General features: G+C 30.9%; 1 protein-coding gene across 2 annotated transcripts in view; it reads right to left on the reverse strand.

Moving 5' to 3' along the window:
- Positions 1–16,173, reverse strand: part of Nachralpha4 (nicotinic Acetylcholine Receptor alpha4) — a 56,152-nt gene that overhangs the window by 12,199 nt on the left and 27,780 nt on the right. For both annotated transcript variants that reach the window (XM_026640864.2, XM_026640863.2), the window contains exons 4-6: positions 15,058–15,173; positions 5,982–6,150; positions 3,575–3,711 (exon numbers count right to left, since the gene is read on the reverse strand). In XM_026640864.2, coding sequence (XP_026496649.1) covers positions 3,575–3,711; positions 5,982–6,150; positions 15,058–15,173 — 422 coding nt within the window. The remainder of the gene's footprint in view (positions 1–3,574; positions 3,712–5,981; positions 6,151–15,057; positions 15,174–16,173) is intronic.

Consider the following 16,173-nt stretch of genomic DNA (forward strand, 5'->3'; position numbering starts at 1 on the left):
CTTGTTCCCCATTAACGGTGTAAGGAACAGTTAATATTTTTTGCCGTGAGAATGTCTAACAGCGGTGGTGATCACAATATATTGGCTTTATTTTTCTTGTCTAATTAATAAAAAGATATTAATTTCTGTCTAGCCCAGTCAGTCAGATAACTACCATTACAGAATGGAGGTATTTCCATACATACGAGTAAGTATACGCTATAAACAAACATATTACGCAATCTAATGCGTATAAGACTCCATTTTGAATCTTTTATTTATATTCAAACTAGCTGTTACCCGCGGCTTCGCTCGCGTAGAATATGAATATATTTACAAATTAACTTAAAATATTACTTTAATGTAAGACCTCTTTGTATACCACATTGGTGTGTATTTCAGCCCTTAGGGTAGAATATCCAGAAACGCTTAAATGAGAATCAACTCATTTTTAATCGGTAGCCCAAAAATAAAATTTCGAGCTTCTAACTTCAAAATGACGGACTTCCAGACTAACCTGTATACGAAATTTCAACGGCTATTTTTCCCTTTAGACATAAAATATCAAGAAACGCTTAAATACGTATCTACTCATTTTTAATCAGTAGCCCAAAAATAAAATTTCGAGCTTCTAACTTCAAAAATGTACTTCCAGACTAAGCTATATATAGATATATAGAATATAAGAAATGTCAACCCCTATTAAACCCCTTGGAGGTAGAATATCTAGAAATACTTAAATACGTATTTAATCATTTTTAATCAGTATCCCAAAAAGAAAGTTTCATGTTTCTATCTTAAAAAATGACGGACTTCTATACAAATTTTTACCCTTATCTCACCCCCATAGGGGTAGAATATGCAGAAACACTTAAATAAGTGTCTACTCCTTTTTAATCAGTATCCCAAAAATAAAGTTTCATGTTTCTAACTTAAAAAATTACAGACTTCCATACAAAAGTTCAACCCCTATTTCACCCCTTTAGGGGTAGAATTTCCAAAATTCGTTCCTATAGCTGTGTGTATTTATTCTATATGTGAAACTATTTATACTTGTGACTCCTCCGATTGCAGACATATTCTAAATATGCCATTCCCTCGAATATGGTCGAGCTTACTTTACTGGCACGGCCCCAGAGAAAACAAAACTATTCAAAATGAGAGAGATTACCATCTATTCTAGAGAACATTACACGTCTACGATCAACGTAAAACTCTACTACAAATTAAGCTAGGTGGTGAGATTGATATAATGCACTAATCGTGCATTGCATCTGAACGTTCTCAACATTCTTTAATCGGGGTGAGGAAAGCGATTGATAACGGCAGCTGCAGTTAAAAATGTAGATGTAGACCAACTTGTAGATTGTAGATTAGATAACTTTGTATACCTTGTTAAACCCTTCAACATTATTATGATTCTGTACAAAAATATACAAAAAATAAAATCTCATTGGTAATCCGACGTACCTGCACAAATTTAGATTTTATTATGTTGTCGAAAAAAGTTCATCAATACAGTCTAAATTGTAGATCTTGAATATTGCATTGAAAAGCATGCAGTTTTTTTAAGGTTTTAGATTTTTATGTACCAAATAGAACATCTAACGTTAGGTATAAAATCTTGGGTGAGATTCATGAATCTTTGCTGTTATATACCATGGTATATCACTTTTTCCAAATAAAAAGTAGCCTATGTCCTTTCTCAGGCTCTAGGCTATTTGTGTGCCAAATTTCATTTAAATCGGTCCAGTAGGTTTGACGTGAAAGCGAGAGAGACAGACTACACGTCTTTAAATACACGGTAAGTGAATTGTAACATCGTTTCTACTTAAAAATTATAGAGCACTCTTAAACAAATACGTGTAAAATTTTACAAAAACTGGCTCAAAAAGGTTGTAAACGAAAACGACGTAGTTGACCTCGAAAGCTATGTAACAAGTAAATCAACTACAGAGTGACGAAGGAAAGTAAGTGACCATCGGTGTTTCCAAACAGCTCTAGATTCTCTCCACATTCTTCCGAAATATTTGAGACTTTGGATAATATAACGCAAACAATAAAATGTGCTTTACGTTTCGAGTATAATTTTCTTAGGGTATTTTTAATGAAACCCCGGTACCGAGTTTAATGTGTTAAACCTCCGTTAATACCGTGTTATTTCGTATCGAAATACCGATGGCTATGATAAAAAATGCCATGATCGTATGGAGACCACGTCCCGGAAAAGAAACGATACGACGTCTTAACCAGACCAGACCGGGGTAAACCGTACAGAGAGCGCCCATTAATGAAAGGCGCGACCTTTAAAGGATGGATTAGATGGATGGAATATCAATGAAGCAGAGGATTATGGTAATTTATAAGCCTATGTGTTTTTTGAGTATAGCCGGTTATCACTTTCATTTGCGTTCACATTAAAATACTCATATATAGATTTGTGATCGTATAATGACTGTAGAGTAATACTTCATAATCATGCAGTTAGTGACAGGATGTGTGGTTGACGTGGACGGATAAAAAGGTACTACTGGGTCTCCCGCGAAATTTCGCGTTAATTCAAAAGATTTTTTAGGAAATTCGAAACCTATGACAAGTTTTGTTTTGTTTTCATTTCATTGTAAACTGCAAGTCACTCATGTACATTTGACGCCAAAATTTTTAATATCAAATATTATACATTAGATCAGTTAGGTTTGGAGTTTGTCAAAAACAATTTACTTTAATTTTGTTTACGTTTTTCATTTTTTTCTTATAAATCCGTAGCGCTGCTCTCTAACTAGCTCTAACCAGCAAACGAGATTCTTTGTTAATTCGTAACAATTTAGTAAAATGCCATCAAGAATCCTCTATAATTTTGCACATATAAGGCTCTTCAAAATGAGACTATAACCGATTTTTTATATGCAGTTATCGCCCCATAATCAGTAGGACAAAAATTGGCTTACGCTATGAATATATAAGATGCGGGCTAATTGCCGTGAAGTGTATTCATATTTATAATATTGCTCTATCCTAGGAAAAATGTTTATACCTTCAGCTTTAGCTACAGATTAAATTAACCTTTTATATGTACTAATATTCAAGCAGTAACACATAGTACCTAAATAAGAATGGCGCATAACGATTTAGTATTTTGAAAATAATATATGAGCCTATGCAGAATTATGTATGTATATTTTTTAAATGCTTTCAAGTTATTAAACTACTGATTTACTAAAGTAAAAAGGTGCATGTTTTTCTGTACGCTAGTGGCACACATGAACTTTGCCAAAAAGAGGCATAAAACGAAACGCCCATCCGTATCATACAGAGGGAACATTATTCTGGCATTAATGAAAGTTTAGTGGCAGAAAACTTTGTTGCCTTTGTAAATATCGAAGCTTGAAAATTATCGCTCGCTCTTTTACTACGCTTGACGGCTGTTTTTTTTGTAATTGTAAATAATCTTATTCTATTTAACATCATGTAATACAAGGTTCCCTTTTGTGTAAGTATTTATTAGTCGTTATAAAGTGTAACCTTTACTAATTCAGGTTATAGAATATAAGAGATACACCATTGCATTAGATAGATTAAATATTAAATAGCTTACCTTATAGAAACTAATATCATCGCGAAAATAAGATACTTTCCAAGGAGAGGTACGACGAGTGACGTCGGTGGTATGATTTCCACCACCAGTAGGAAGAACACGTGGAGACTGATGAGAATCGAGATGGAAAGCGTTACCTTTTAACAAAAATATTAAAAGTTAAAACACAATACAATTAAAAAATTAAACGATTAAAAGTTGTTAAAAACTTCAAAATAATATTTATTTTTATAAAATAGGACCAGTCGGCTTATTATATATTTCATTAAGTATATTTTAAAGTCCGAATTAAGTTATAAATAAACCTCGAATGTGTGACGACTGGGTAGCGTTATTTATGTATGATGTATTTTGTATACGTAACAGATGTAGCTTTTATTATTATTATTATTTTTGACATGACAAGTTTTGATAAATCAATAAAGTTTCTATAACTGGGGTTCTGTAAAATTGAAAAAAAATTTTTTTTTGGTTTTATTTGGTTTGGTTATAATTGTAATATATTTAATAAAGATTGGTTAATTTCTTTTTAAGCTAAAATAAAAAACCGAGAAAAAGTTAAGAGAACATTAGTATTTAATAAAGTATACGCCATTCAATGGAAGTGTTCAAAAATAGTAAGAAAATAATGCTGAGTGGACGTGGAATGGATGGTCTATAAAATACACGATTTCGTATTGGAAGCCCCATTTGTGAGGACGTACAAAAAATATAAATGGTAAATTTTCTAAAGAATGTTTGAATATTTTACACGAACACTTAAATGACGAATCCAATCACTATATAGTATAATATAATAGTAAATCTTACTTTTCATAGAAGAATCATTTATAGTAAGAGAGCGTTCAAACATAGTACCAGAGTGGTGGTTCAAAATTGTTATTCTACGATTGTTGATGTTCGTTCTCATTTTGAACTACCGAAGTAAGTCCGTACTACAGTCTATTATTTTTCTTGTAGTTTATACGAGGAACGAAGTCGTAGTTTTCTAAAGTTTTGTATTTGTTAACTGACATAAAAATACTAACTTTAGAGAATTTTCCAACAAATTCAGAATATGTTTTAAAATAAAACTATTAAAATGAAATTCCACTCTATTAAAATATGTTTTCAAACCTTATTTAACCATAAATGCGCCTGAAACTGAAGTTAGGGTCGTTATTTTATGTTATGTGTTATTAAAATGTATTTATGTAATGTATCTTATTAATACAATAATTTAGAGGATATATTATATATAAATTAGGACAGCATAGGGTAGCTGAAACAGACCCATTTATCTAATTGTAAAAAAAAAAATCGAAAATATGTTACTAGAATACTAGAGATCATAAAAGTAAGGTAAACGTGATGTTTTGGGTGAGTTATCATGAGCATTGATAAACCTGGTCGACTTTGGACTTTGTAACAGCTTTTAAAATTGACCAAAATGAAAAAAAATTATCGAATAAAATTTTCATAAAGACATGTTCTATAAATTCATTCTGACCTAATTTTGTGCTAAAATGATCAGAAAAAAAGTTATTAAGCAAAAACGAAAATTTTTGAGCAAATTTTCTCACTTTTTACTTATAACTTTTTAAATTTTATGTTTATGGTAAAAAGTCACACAGACATAATTGTAGCCACAACGATTTGCTACAAATGATGTCTTTACAAAATTTCAATGTATAGTTTCGGAGATATAAGTATAAATATGTTTCCACCCCTTTTTTCAAGATGGCGGGCGGGGACAAGGGCGCCAACCCTACAAACTTGGGGTTAAGGTTGTATTGACCCCCTACATGTCCCGCAAATAAAATTGCGTCCTCTAGGAAATGTTCAGTCAATGTGACATTTCAATGGACTATGAGTATTAGAACAAAGCATATGTCAAAAGCTGTGTAAAAAGATTTTTATAGACATTACTATAATAGGGCAGTTGTTTTTTTTTATTTTGTTATACATATATGTCTATCTGCTTTTCTGGTCATACTCATCATCATATTGTATATTCTTTGCTCTTCAATTTAAACAAGCGTTAAAATATCAACTTTAATGAATGTATATTGTTAAAACTTAATAATTACTTAGCTGTTGTATGAGTTATTGAGTTTACTTATTAATGATCTTTAATCTGGGACATGAGCAAGAAACATAACACGAGCCCGGCCGAAATAGTTCATCATATTTTTTTTAAAGAATACTTGCAGTGCCCCGAATTAATTAAGGAATTACTAATATTCCTATTGAAAAAGGAGGGACCTTATAAGCTTCTCACTTGTGTTAGGAGTGGTGACGATAGCCCAAGGGGTCAGGATCGATCCTGCGACTATTTAACATCGGCCCGTAAACCATTGGGCTATCGACGCTTTCATCATATCAACAAATTGATTTGTATTAGTTGGTATTATTTATATTCTCTTACCTTTTCGCCGCTGTCCGAAGGCAAGTAAAAAGTTAGTACTGTGAGAAAGGAGATACCCATGCAGGGTATGATGATGTTGACTGTGTAGAATAGAGTTTTTCTTCGCATCGTTATATTGAAGGTGATGTCCAGGTAAGGCTCATCGCAGCACGTGTAGAACTTCTCGTTTCTGCATTAAAAATATTTCCGTATTTTGTATTTATTGTGACAAGGTGTTTTACAAGTTTAATTGTCTGGCTCGTGTGATCTATTGACTGATTGACCTTATAAGACCGCAGATTCTGAACTCTAGGGTTTGAATTATGAATGTTAAAGCTCGATACATACGACTTTTTACTTTTCACTTTGATCCTGGACCAGCAAGTTGCTGCTAACATTTAAGGTACGATATAATTTTGTGATATAGTATAATTGTTATTGCTTGTTAAATTATTGATGAATATATGAATTGTGTTTTTGCAATTAACAATATACAAAGTTAGTATTGTATGTATATACAAAGTTAGTATAATTGTATTTAATTAACATGACTGTATTTTTGGATACTGGAAAAGAGTAACTACTGAGTTTCTTGCCGGTTCTTCTCGGTAGAATCTACATTCCGAACCGGTGGTAGCTTTACTTTAAATAGTTTGTTAAATGACGATGGTGCTTGTAAAAGCCTACTTGAATAATGTATATTTTGATTAAGGTAATTGGTTTTATTGTAATTATTAATTGATACAATATTACGATTACTACATCTATTATAATGGCTAAAATATTTGTGTTTCATATATAATATTTTATTGTCTTATAACCTTAAATATAATAAAATAATAAAGAAATAGAAATTATTCTTAAAATATCCTGACATAATGTATTAAGTCTCTATAAAAAATCTAACAAGCTCATACTTATGCACTGTTATATGTCCTGCGCAGTTGCCTAGTTTTCCTTCACACGCGTCGTGGCCGAAATCATAAATAGTATTGTTGATTATTAAGATCAAAGATCAAGAGTTAGAAAAGTCTTAAATTAAAATACATAAATAAAATTAAAATATTATTACATTTGAAAACATTTCTTGATTAAGTCTGTTTTTGTGTATGGGTTAATTACTTATGTCCATAACTATTATGTACAATAAACATATATAAAAGATAAGAGAATACACAGGAGTTTATATGGAAGATTAGGTATATAGGAATATTATTAAGAAAAATGGATATAACTTTGTCAACATACAACGTATCCTTATAGCAATCATATTTTAGATGTGGGTTGACCCTACATTTTGTATTCTACGACGCAAATAAATACATATGCAAGAGCAATTTTATAGAGTGACTCGTAAAAATATTATTAGGACCTAAGTTACAATATCTTAACGAAAAAGTTAACATTTTAATTATAAATTTAAGCCTCGCTGATCGGGTAATATTTAAGGTAGATTTTTATACATAAGATATAGCAGATGGCACACAAAACAAATAAAACAAAAAAACATAGCTCTCCGATTAATAATCTATTAAATATACTTGTATATTATACTTGTTTATTTTCGACTACAGACTTATCTGTATACATTTTTGAGATGAACAGATCTTTCTAACAAAGTTTTCTTGTATCTTATAATCTTGGCAGTGCTCGCTTGGAAAGCGCTAAGACTGACGATTTTGCTCTCCCAGTCGAAGTTCTAATGTGAATGTTCCATATCTATCGGATTAATAATTTTTGCGTGAACACCGAAGTCTAAATAAACTACCTTTTTACATATTAGTGTGGTACTTACATTGTAATGCTTGGAAAATTGAGATAAAAATCTAAAGGTACTCTGGTAGATATGGTATCAAAATATGGTAACATCGTATATAATATCTTGATGCTGGGCTTTATGCAAGCCCGTCTGGGTAGGTTAGGTTAGGTTAAATTAGTATTGTTGTGTTATCGTTCGAAGAATGAGTGAGCCAGTAACAGTAACTTTTTGTTCAATGTTTCACAATAAAAACACGACTCAAACCAATATTTATATCATATATTTTTCATTATTTTACATACGTATATAACTATATACATAATAAATATATAAACGTCATAAATCAAATGAATACTGTCTCATTTCTCTAATAATCATCCCAGGAATATATTTTTATTATTCCTTATAATTAATTTTGACCGTCTCGTTTGTATGGCTTGCAGACCTTAAGGTCCTGGATTCAAAGCTCTATTTGGCACAGCAAAAATATACTTGGTTTTTCTGCCAAGAAATTCTCAGTCTCCGCAGCAGCAGGTGTCAGTATGCGTTAGTGGGTAGTGCACCGAATTTGTACGGTTCTTAATCGTTCAAAACTATGATTATATCAAAAAGTCATACATATCTATAGAAGTGAATGACCTGAAATGATGAATAAACCTATAGAATCCAGTCTCTGGCATAAACTAAACAAATTTACCGTTTTTATTTCGTGTTATTATAAAGCGCGACGACTATAAATAGCGAAACAATCAGCCATCAAAACAGACCATAATCTCGAAATCACGTAGAATTAGTCTACGTCACGTAGACCATGTAGCGCTCGCTACAAAAATAGCGTAGGTTTTCAATTCATTTTGAAAGATACAAGCCAATGTAAGCGAGTTTTAGATTAAATATTTAATTACAATAATTATTATACATAGCAGTACAATATTATTTTTATTTTTTTTCTTAACTTTTGCTTTTGTTATTAAACTATATTTAAATTCACATTCATTTATTGCTACATATAGACTCATAATTGAATCTACTAAATTATTTAATGTTTAGTAAATTAAATTTTGATTAAAAATTTTATTTTGCCAGTAACATAAAAATATTCAATTATTACAAGATTTAAAATTTTTCTAATGTTTAATTTTTTACTTCGAATACTAAAGAATGTGATAATAAACACACAGTTACCTTTAAGTTTCAATATTTTAAAATACCTTGAATAAATTTGGAATACGACACTAGGTTGGGAACAAAACAAACATTGTGTTGAACCGTTTATACAGTGAGCGAGGTCATTTCGTGTTTTAGCCTCTGTAACAATGAAACCCATGCAAGGGACCACGAAGGAATGAGATTCTATACTGAGATTAATGTATTAATCGACTTTAAAAGGAATATTATGTAGCGATATTATTACATTTATTATAAGTCTTATCACAGGATATATATAAATGTAATTTTTATTAATTCGTGTAAACTTTTTAATTAAAACGCTGGAAAAGAGTAACTACTGAGTTTATTGCCGGTTGTTCTCAGTAAAATATACTCTCCGAACCGGTGGTAGATTTACATTTAATCAACACTAACATGACATACATTCTGACTCAAAAGTGCTTTTATGAGCCTCCTTGAATAAAGAAATATTCGAAAAATCTTCGGCTTCAATTAAATTACAATATTAATAATGGTCATATTTATCATTGTTATATTTATTAGTCGAGTAGAACTCGCGCGGAGTTTCAGTTGCTATTATAATAAAAAAAAATAAAAATGGTGCAATAAATAAGATTTAAGTGGAAAAAATGACATGTTTAATTTTTTTATTAGTACAATTTTGTGCTAAATTTTAATAAATAAATAAATATTGGACAACATCACATACATTACTCTGATCCCAATGAAAGTAGAGCTGAAGCACTTGTGTTATGGAAAATCAGAAGTAACGACGGTACCACATACACCCAGACCCAAGACAACATAGAAAACTAATGAACTTTTTCTACATCGACTCGGCCGGGAATTGAATCCGAGAACTCGGAGTGGCGTACCCATGAAAACCTGTGTACACACTGCTCGACCACGGAGGTCGTCAAACTCGGAGGTCGGTTTTAACTCAGTAGTAGTAGTTGAGTAGAATTGGTTTACAAGATTTGCCCAATACATACCAACAAGGTGAAGTTAAATATGCCGATGACTTAAAAATTTATAAGTATATACATTTAAGATACTAAATGTTTACAAAAATATTCAAATACATTTGCAAAATGCTGTATTAAAAATTGTATGAAATTAAATTTAACAGTATTATGTTTAGCAGAAAAACCTCAAATATAAATTATGATTATAACATAAATGATACTAAAAATATATACCACATAAAAGATATAGGGATAATAGTTGATTCAAAAATGAGTTTTATTCCGCATATTGGCGATATTATACGTATGTTTTTAATTACACTGGGGTTTATCAAAAGAAATACATAACACTTTAAGAAATCAAACTCTATGGTTACTTCGTTTAACTCATTTATAAGAAGTACGTTAGAATACTGCTCAGTTGCATGGAATCAGTTTTATCAAACTCATAAAGACAGATTGAAAAGAGTACAGAAAAAGTTTCTAAAATATTTGTGTAATAAAAACAAAATTAAAAAATATTTGAATGAATACTTCAAATTGTTAAAATATTACAAAATGAGTACACTTGTCGTCGCAGAGATAGGATGGATTTGTGTTTTCTACTTAAAATTATATCAGGAAATATAGACCGCCCCGATCTTCTGACTCAAATTAAGTTAGTTATTCCGAGACAAAATGCAAGGCTTATCGATACACTGACTTCCAAATGTCGATTTTCAAAAACAAATTTAGGTGGAACCTTATATTAATATTCACAAAGAGGCAGATTTAGATCTATTTAGTGACAACATTAAAACATACAAAATTAAAATTAAAAAATACTACGACAATTTATATACAACTTAAATCGAAAAACACCGCCACGAATTGTCCATACTACTTTCGCATCGAATGTGTTTGTTTATATTTCGGTTTGGATTATTGTACATTGTGTTGGCTTCCTATTTAATAAATAAAAAAAAAACGTATAAATCAATAAAAAAAACATAAAATATTTAAAATTTATTAAATTCGACAAAACGGCTACAAAAATAAATCTTTCGTTGCGTGAGTCGCTATAAATAGAACCCTATTTATAATAGACTATTTTTGATCGCTCTCATTCGATTTTTGACTTTGAAATCAGTTTTATTTTTAAATTTTACTACTCACATATAATATCACAGTTCGTTAGCTAACAAATAATCTATGAAATGAGGGCTAAAAAGTAATAACAGAGAATGGATCGAAACACGGCCTATATTGCGGGATATTATTGAAGCACTTTTGTGTTACAATTTGAAATGAACAATATCGCTGTGCCATGAATGCCGGTGTAATGGATATACAACGTTCTGTAATCACGACCTTTGTATTTGAGCATCAGTGTTATGGTCCAGTTAACATAATGCTGTTGATTTCGTATATTTACAAAATAGGCTGAAACATATATATTTTAACCGTAGTTAAAATATATTGATTATATATATGCATATGACCAATATATATATAACTCCGAATCTACAAGAAGTATCGAAAGATGATCGAAATATGTTGAAAGAAGAATTCGGCTGATTTTCATGAAAACTAAAATGAATTATTACATATTTGAAATATCACCACAATCAAGAAAAACATAACTTTGTGATATGGACTAAACGAAAGTATTGCTAATAAGTGAATACTAAAAGTGAGAGAGAATTATAAACTAAAATCATTTATTACCATAAACCAGTCATGTATCAACAAGACGCCATTATCCAATATTTTCCAATTATTGTAAAAATAATTAAATATCTTGAAAACATTTGAAGTGATATAGATTTATTTTGTTTTTGGTACCTCTTTTCTAGCTTGAATAATAATATTAAATGAGTTTCGAATGAAATACTGCTGCTTCACTCATTAGTTTTGTTCAAACCGAGTGAGACTGCGCTATTACGAGTGAAGGTCAAAGAGTCAACGGAATGCTGAGGATAGGGATACTTACTTCATACCCACGTAATAGGGAACTCTTAAGTATATAAACGATAAGAAAAAAAAATGCATAATTTGAACATCGTGTTCAAACAAACATATTATTAAGGTTTCAGTGGTAATTAATGCAATGAAAACCTTTTATGAAACTGGACTAGTAAAACCATGATTCGCAAATGTCATGTCATCTATATAACAAAGATCGAGCTATTATCGAGGATGACCCTCGCTTTGGTCTGCCGAGAGGCTACTACGTCGGACATCATCGAAAAACTCAAAAGATATTTGTATTAGAAGATAGATCAATAGTCAAGAGGGCTATTTCGACTCATTTCAAGGGTAATGACTAACAATATTTTTTTAAGAGTTTGAAAAGTTATTATTCCGGCCTGTTAAACGTCTTGAGGGTAAGGTACAATTGAAAAGAAAAATAATATTGTTATTGTATTTAATTTACAACGCTTCCATTCCGCATAATATTAGACCTCCCCTCGTGACTTTGTGCGAGGTACTTGACGAAATACATTCATTACAACAATACATAAAATTTGTCCGTTTCAGTATCAAGTATTAAATAAAATGGAAGCAACATTTTTATTTTACTGTATACAAAACAAAATACTCATTAATAAATTCAACATTATGGATTTTATTTTATTTATTTACTAAGACAATTAAGGAAACAATTTAAATTGCTAACTTACGCATCAATTTCTCAATCAATATTATTAAAATTACTTAAAAATTACGAAATTACAAAATGTATATAGACAAAGGCATTTTTAAACATTTGTATCTAGCTTGACTTGTTTGTTTCGTTGGGTCACATTTTGTGATTGAAATTCAATCCCCTTCCTCTTGACCTTTAGTTTGATGACAATACAATGAAATATACTAAATGTCATTTAAAGTCGAAAATGGCAAGTCCGCACACAGCATAACCAGCGTAACCTGATGTATGAATATACGTCCCACGATTTTATATTTGAGTCTGATCAACGCCCCAATTTGATGAGAAGAATGGTGTTACGACCGGTACCTCGGACCTATCTAATTATTTTTTAGCTTTTAGTACATTGTGTACATCATTATAATCTTTCTTTTGAATAAAATCTTTTAACTTCAAAATGTTTTGTTTTAAGTATTTTATTTATCAAATGGTAATTAACTTTTGAAAATATTGTGACTTACAATATTTTGTCAAAAAGTACAATTTAAACATAAATTCTAAAAATATAATATATTCAACTTGTTTTTACTTGTTTCTTTATTTTAAAAATTTATAATACATAAAGAAGAATATCTGAGTACATCATTTAATTAAAAAAATCTCTAAACAAAGTTCTAAATTGCCCTTAACGTAACAAAGCGGGAATTGAAGCATCACTTTCGGTACGGTTCGTCAATTTTGGTGTACGCAAAGTTCCAAGGGTTCATTATCAGCATTTTTATCTTCTGTCTATAAAATGTACAATAAAATTGTTTACTCTTCATAACGTTATGCTTAAGATATATAATAGAGGCCAACATTTAATTCTTAGACGGCTTCACGCCAGTATCATTCGCTTGCTACGTACAGTGCGATGGTATAAGGTAAAGAGTATTTTAAACAATATTCAGAACACTCAGAACCTTTCTCTTATTATCTATTTTTTCGCCTGTCTAGTGGTGAAAATCTAACTATCTGACGAGCCTACTCAATGTACATCTTGCGTTAAACAAGGACTTAAAACAAAAGTGCCACCGCCAATTTTCAGTTCTCTTAAAACATCTTGTCGTCACTCAAATATACATCGTTTTAATAAATCACTCATAATATTATATTGACGACAATCAATAAATAGTAAAGCCGTAGTGCGAAATATTTCAAGCGATGCAAATATGAAAGTCAGACCAGTAAAACAGCTATAGGATGCAAATGAAATTTGCCATATTGGTTGACGTTTATAGTTACTGCTCTTTTTCTTTTTTTTTTCGTCGCATCAAGCATCTTTAATATAGTAAAACTTTAAATCGGACAGATGAGATAAGTACATTCAACCCTTATTTTAAATATTTTCCCACTTCATAATACAAATACATATTGATGTTCGTGTGGCTGTATTTTTTACAACAATTAACATATATTTCTTATAAAGAAAAACATGGCCAGACTATATTACAAGTTTAATTAATTCAAAAAAACAGTATAAAATACATCGTGTATATTAATACTATCTCGTGGAACTACTGTTACTAAAGTTAATTAAATTGTCATGATGCACGTCGTCGTATCTCGTTTCTTTACCATTTTTGCCGTTTTTTCAGGACGAGATAAAACCTAATCTCATTTACGTCGTGAAGTTACCCCTGCTTCGTATATCTCAAAATTAAAAAGGCTTTTCTACGTTAACCTGGGAATATGGAATAACAACGGCACTTTTTAATACAATAAAATCGCTTGCCACAGGAATTTGAAGCATAGTATATACTTATATACACGACAAGCAAGAAGAAGAATAATCATGCCTATTTGGAAAGTGTAGCAATAAAAACTTTGAATTCGGTCACGTTCCGCGTTCAATGTTCGAAGTATTTTTTTCTCCCTCAATTTTCTTATACAGATTTTACAAATTTGTTTTGAATGAAAAAATTTAATTTTTTTACCGAAAGTTTTTTTTATAACGTATGAAAACAATGCGTTCTTTGACTCATATTGTATTATTAGTTGGATATCTAATGCGAGTATCACGCTAGAAATCGATTTCACTTCTTGTTCATATAGGACAAATCCGCAAATAAATCTGCTGGTTGTTCAAATAGCTATGAATTATTAAAAATTTTAAATTTAAATAAATGGAATATAATAAAGGAGCCTTGGCATGATAAAATGTAAATGTGTGTGTTGAATTTGAGAATGTATTTGCTTTTCATGACTGTCGGCTTACATAAATATGACATCCTCACCGATTTCGGCCACGGAAGCCATAATCATAATTATCTGCGTAGGTTTATAGTATTATAGTGCACAAAGTGGTTGCAAATACACCTTAGTAATTCGATGACACGGTAAATCTGACACCTTGTTGATTCTTTACGAACTTTCCGAGGCACGGGAATGTATGCACTGCTGACTACTAACTCTGCGATGGTACTGAGAATTTATTTAGAGAAAAAAACCCAATAACTTTGTATTGGCCCGGGATCTAGAATTTTATAAGTTAGCCTCTAATCTTATAATACATATAGCACAAAGATAACAAACCTGACAGCGGGCACCTCCAGTATGTCCCATTCGACTGACATGTAGAACTCCGAGAGGTCTACACCGACGGACACCACGTTGCTACCAGCCTGCTCATCCATGTGCCTCAAGTCCACCTGTACACACATCCTCATTCCAAAATTTAAGCGAATTTTACTAGCATTGTAATATTGAAAGCGACGTTTCTAACTCTAACTATCGAAAAGTCTTTAATTTTTTTTTTTTCTCAAGTATCATTTATGTACGTAACTGCAATGAAGTAACTCTGCTATATCTTGAAATATCAAATTAATACGTTTTTTCAATTTTTTTTTTTTATAAATTAAGAATACTCTTTTTTAAAATAACTTATTGCATATGATTTCTGCATAGTAATTAATATTCGAAGCACCAAATACAAATACTTAATGTAAAACACACAACAAATATACTGACATTTAACTATCTGGCATAATTTTGAATGCTATTTAAATGAGATTAGCTTTTAAAATTAACATTGTCGTTATTTAATATTTACGTCGAGCAAAAATATAACGTATTATTATGAAGTGCATATCGCATAACTCTTGTATTTTTGCTCAAGCGTAAATTAGTTTATAGATTTTTTTATTTATATTTCCTTTTTAATTTTAATATTTATAAGACATTTCATTATTTAGGTATTTTGTTTATCAGATACATGCTCCCTGTCACACAATGTGTAGTCACCTAAAAATCAAGAATCAATTAGTGATCTGTAACAAGAGTTTATGACATCGACTTCCTTCTTGACGCCTTTCGAGATAATTATTACTGAAATCATACCACAAAGTGTGTCAAGTACCTGTATAAAATCGCTTTTAGTTCATTTATTTAGAACGACACTGAGCAACAAGATCTCGAATCATGCGAAATAGTAACAACGCGAAACACAACACCTAGATCAATTTTATGAGCTTTGAGTTTTTAACGAGTAATAATGGAGGCTGACCCCTATTTTTCTTTAAATCTCTCTAGCATCAGTGTAATAGTATCGACTAGGGTGGACTCCATTGTGTGTGACTCGTCAAAAAACAAGGACAACGGAAGCACCGGCTCCGCCGCGCATGTGTGTGTCGCGCGGGAACGGCGTGAAGC

Source organism: Vanessa tameamea, chromosome 7 (assembly GCF_037043105.1).
Source record: "Vanessa tameamea isolate UH-Manoa-2023 chromosome 7, ilVanTame1 primary haplotype, whole genome shotgun sequence".
NCBI classification, from domain to species: Eukaryota; Metazoa; Arthropoda; class Insecta; order Lepidoptera; family Nymphalidae; genus Vanessa; species Vanessa tameamea.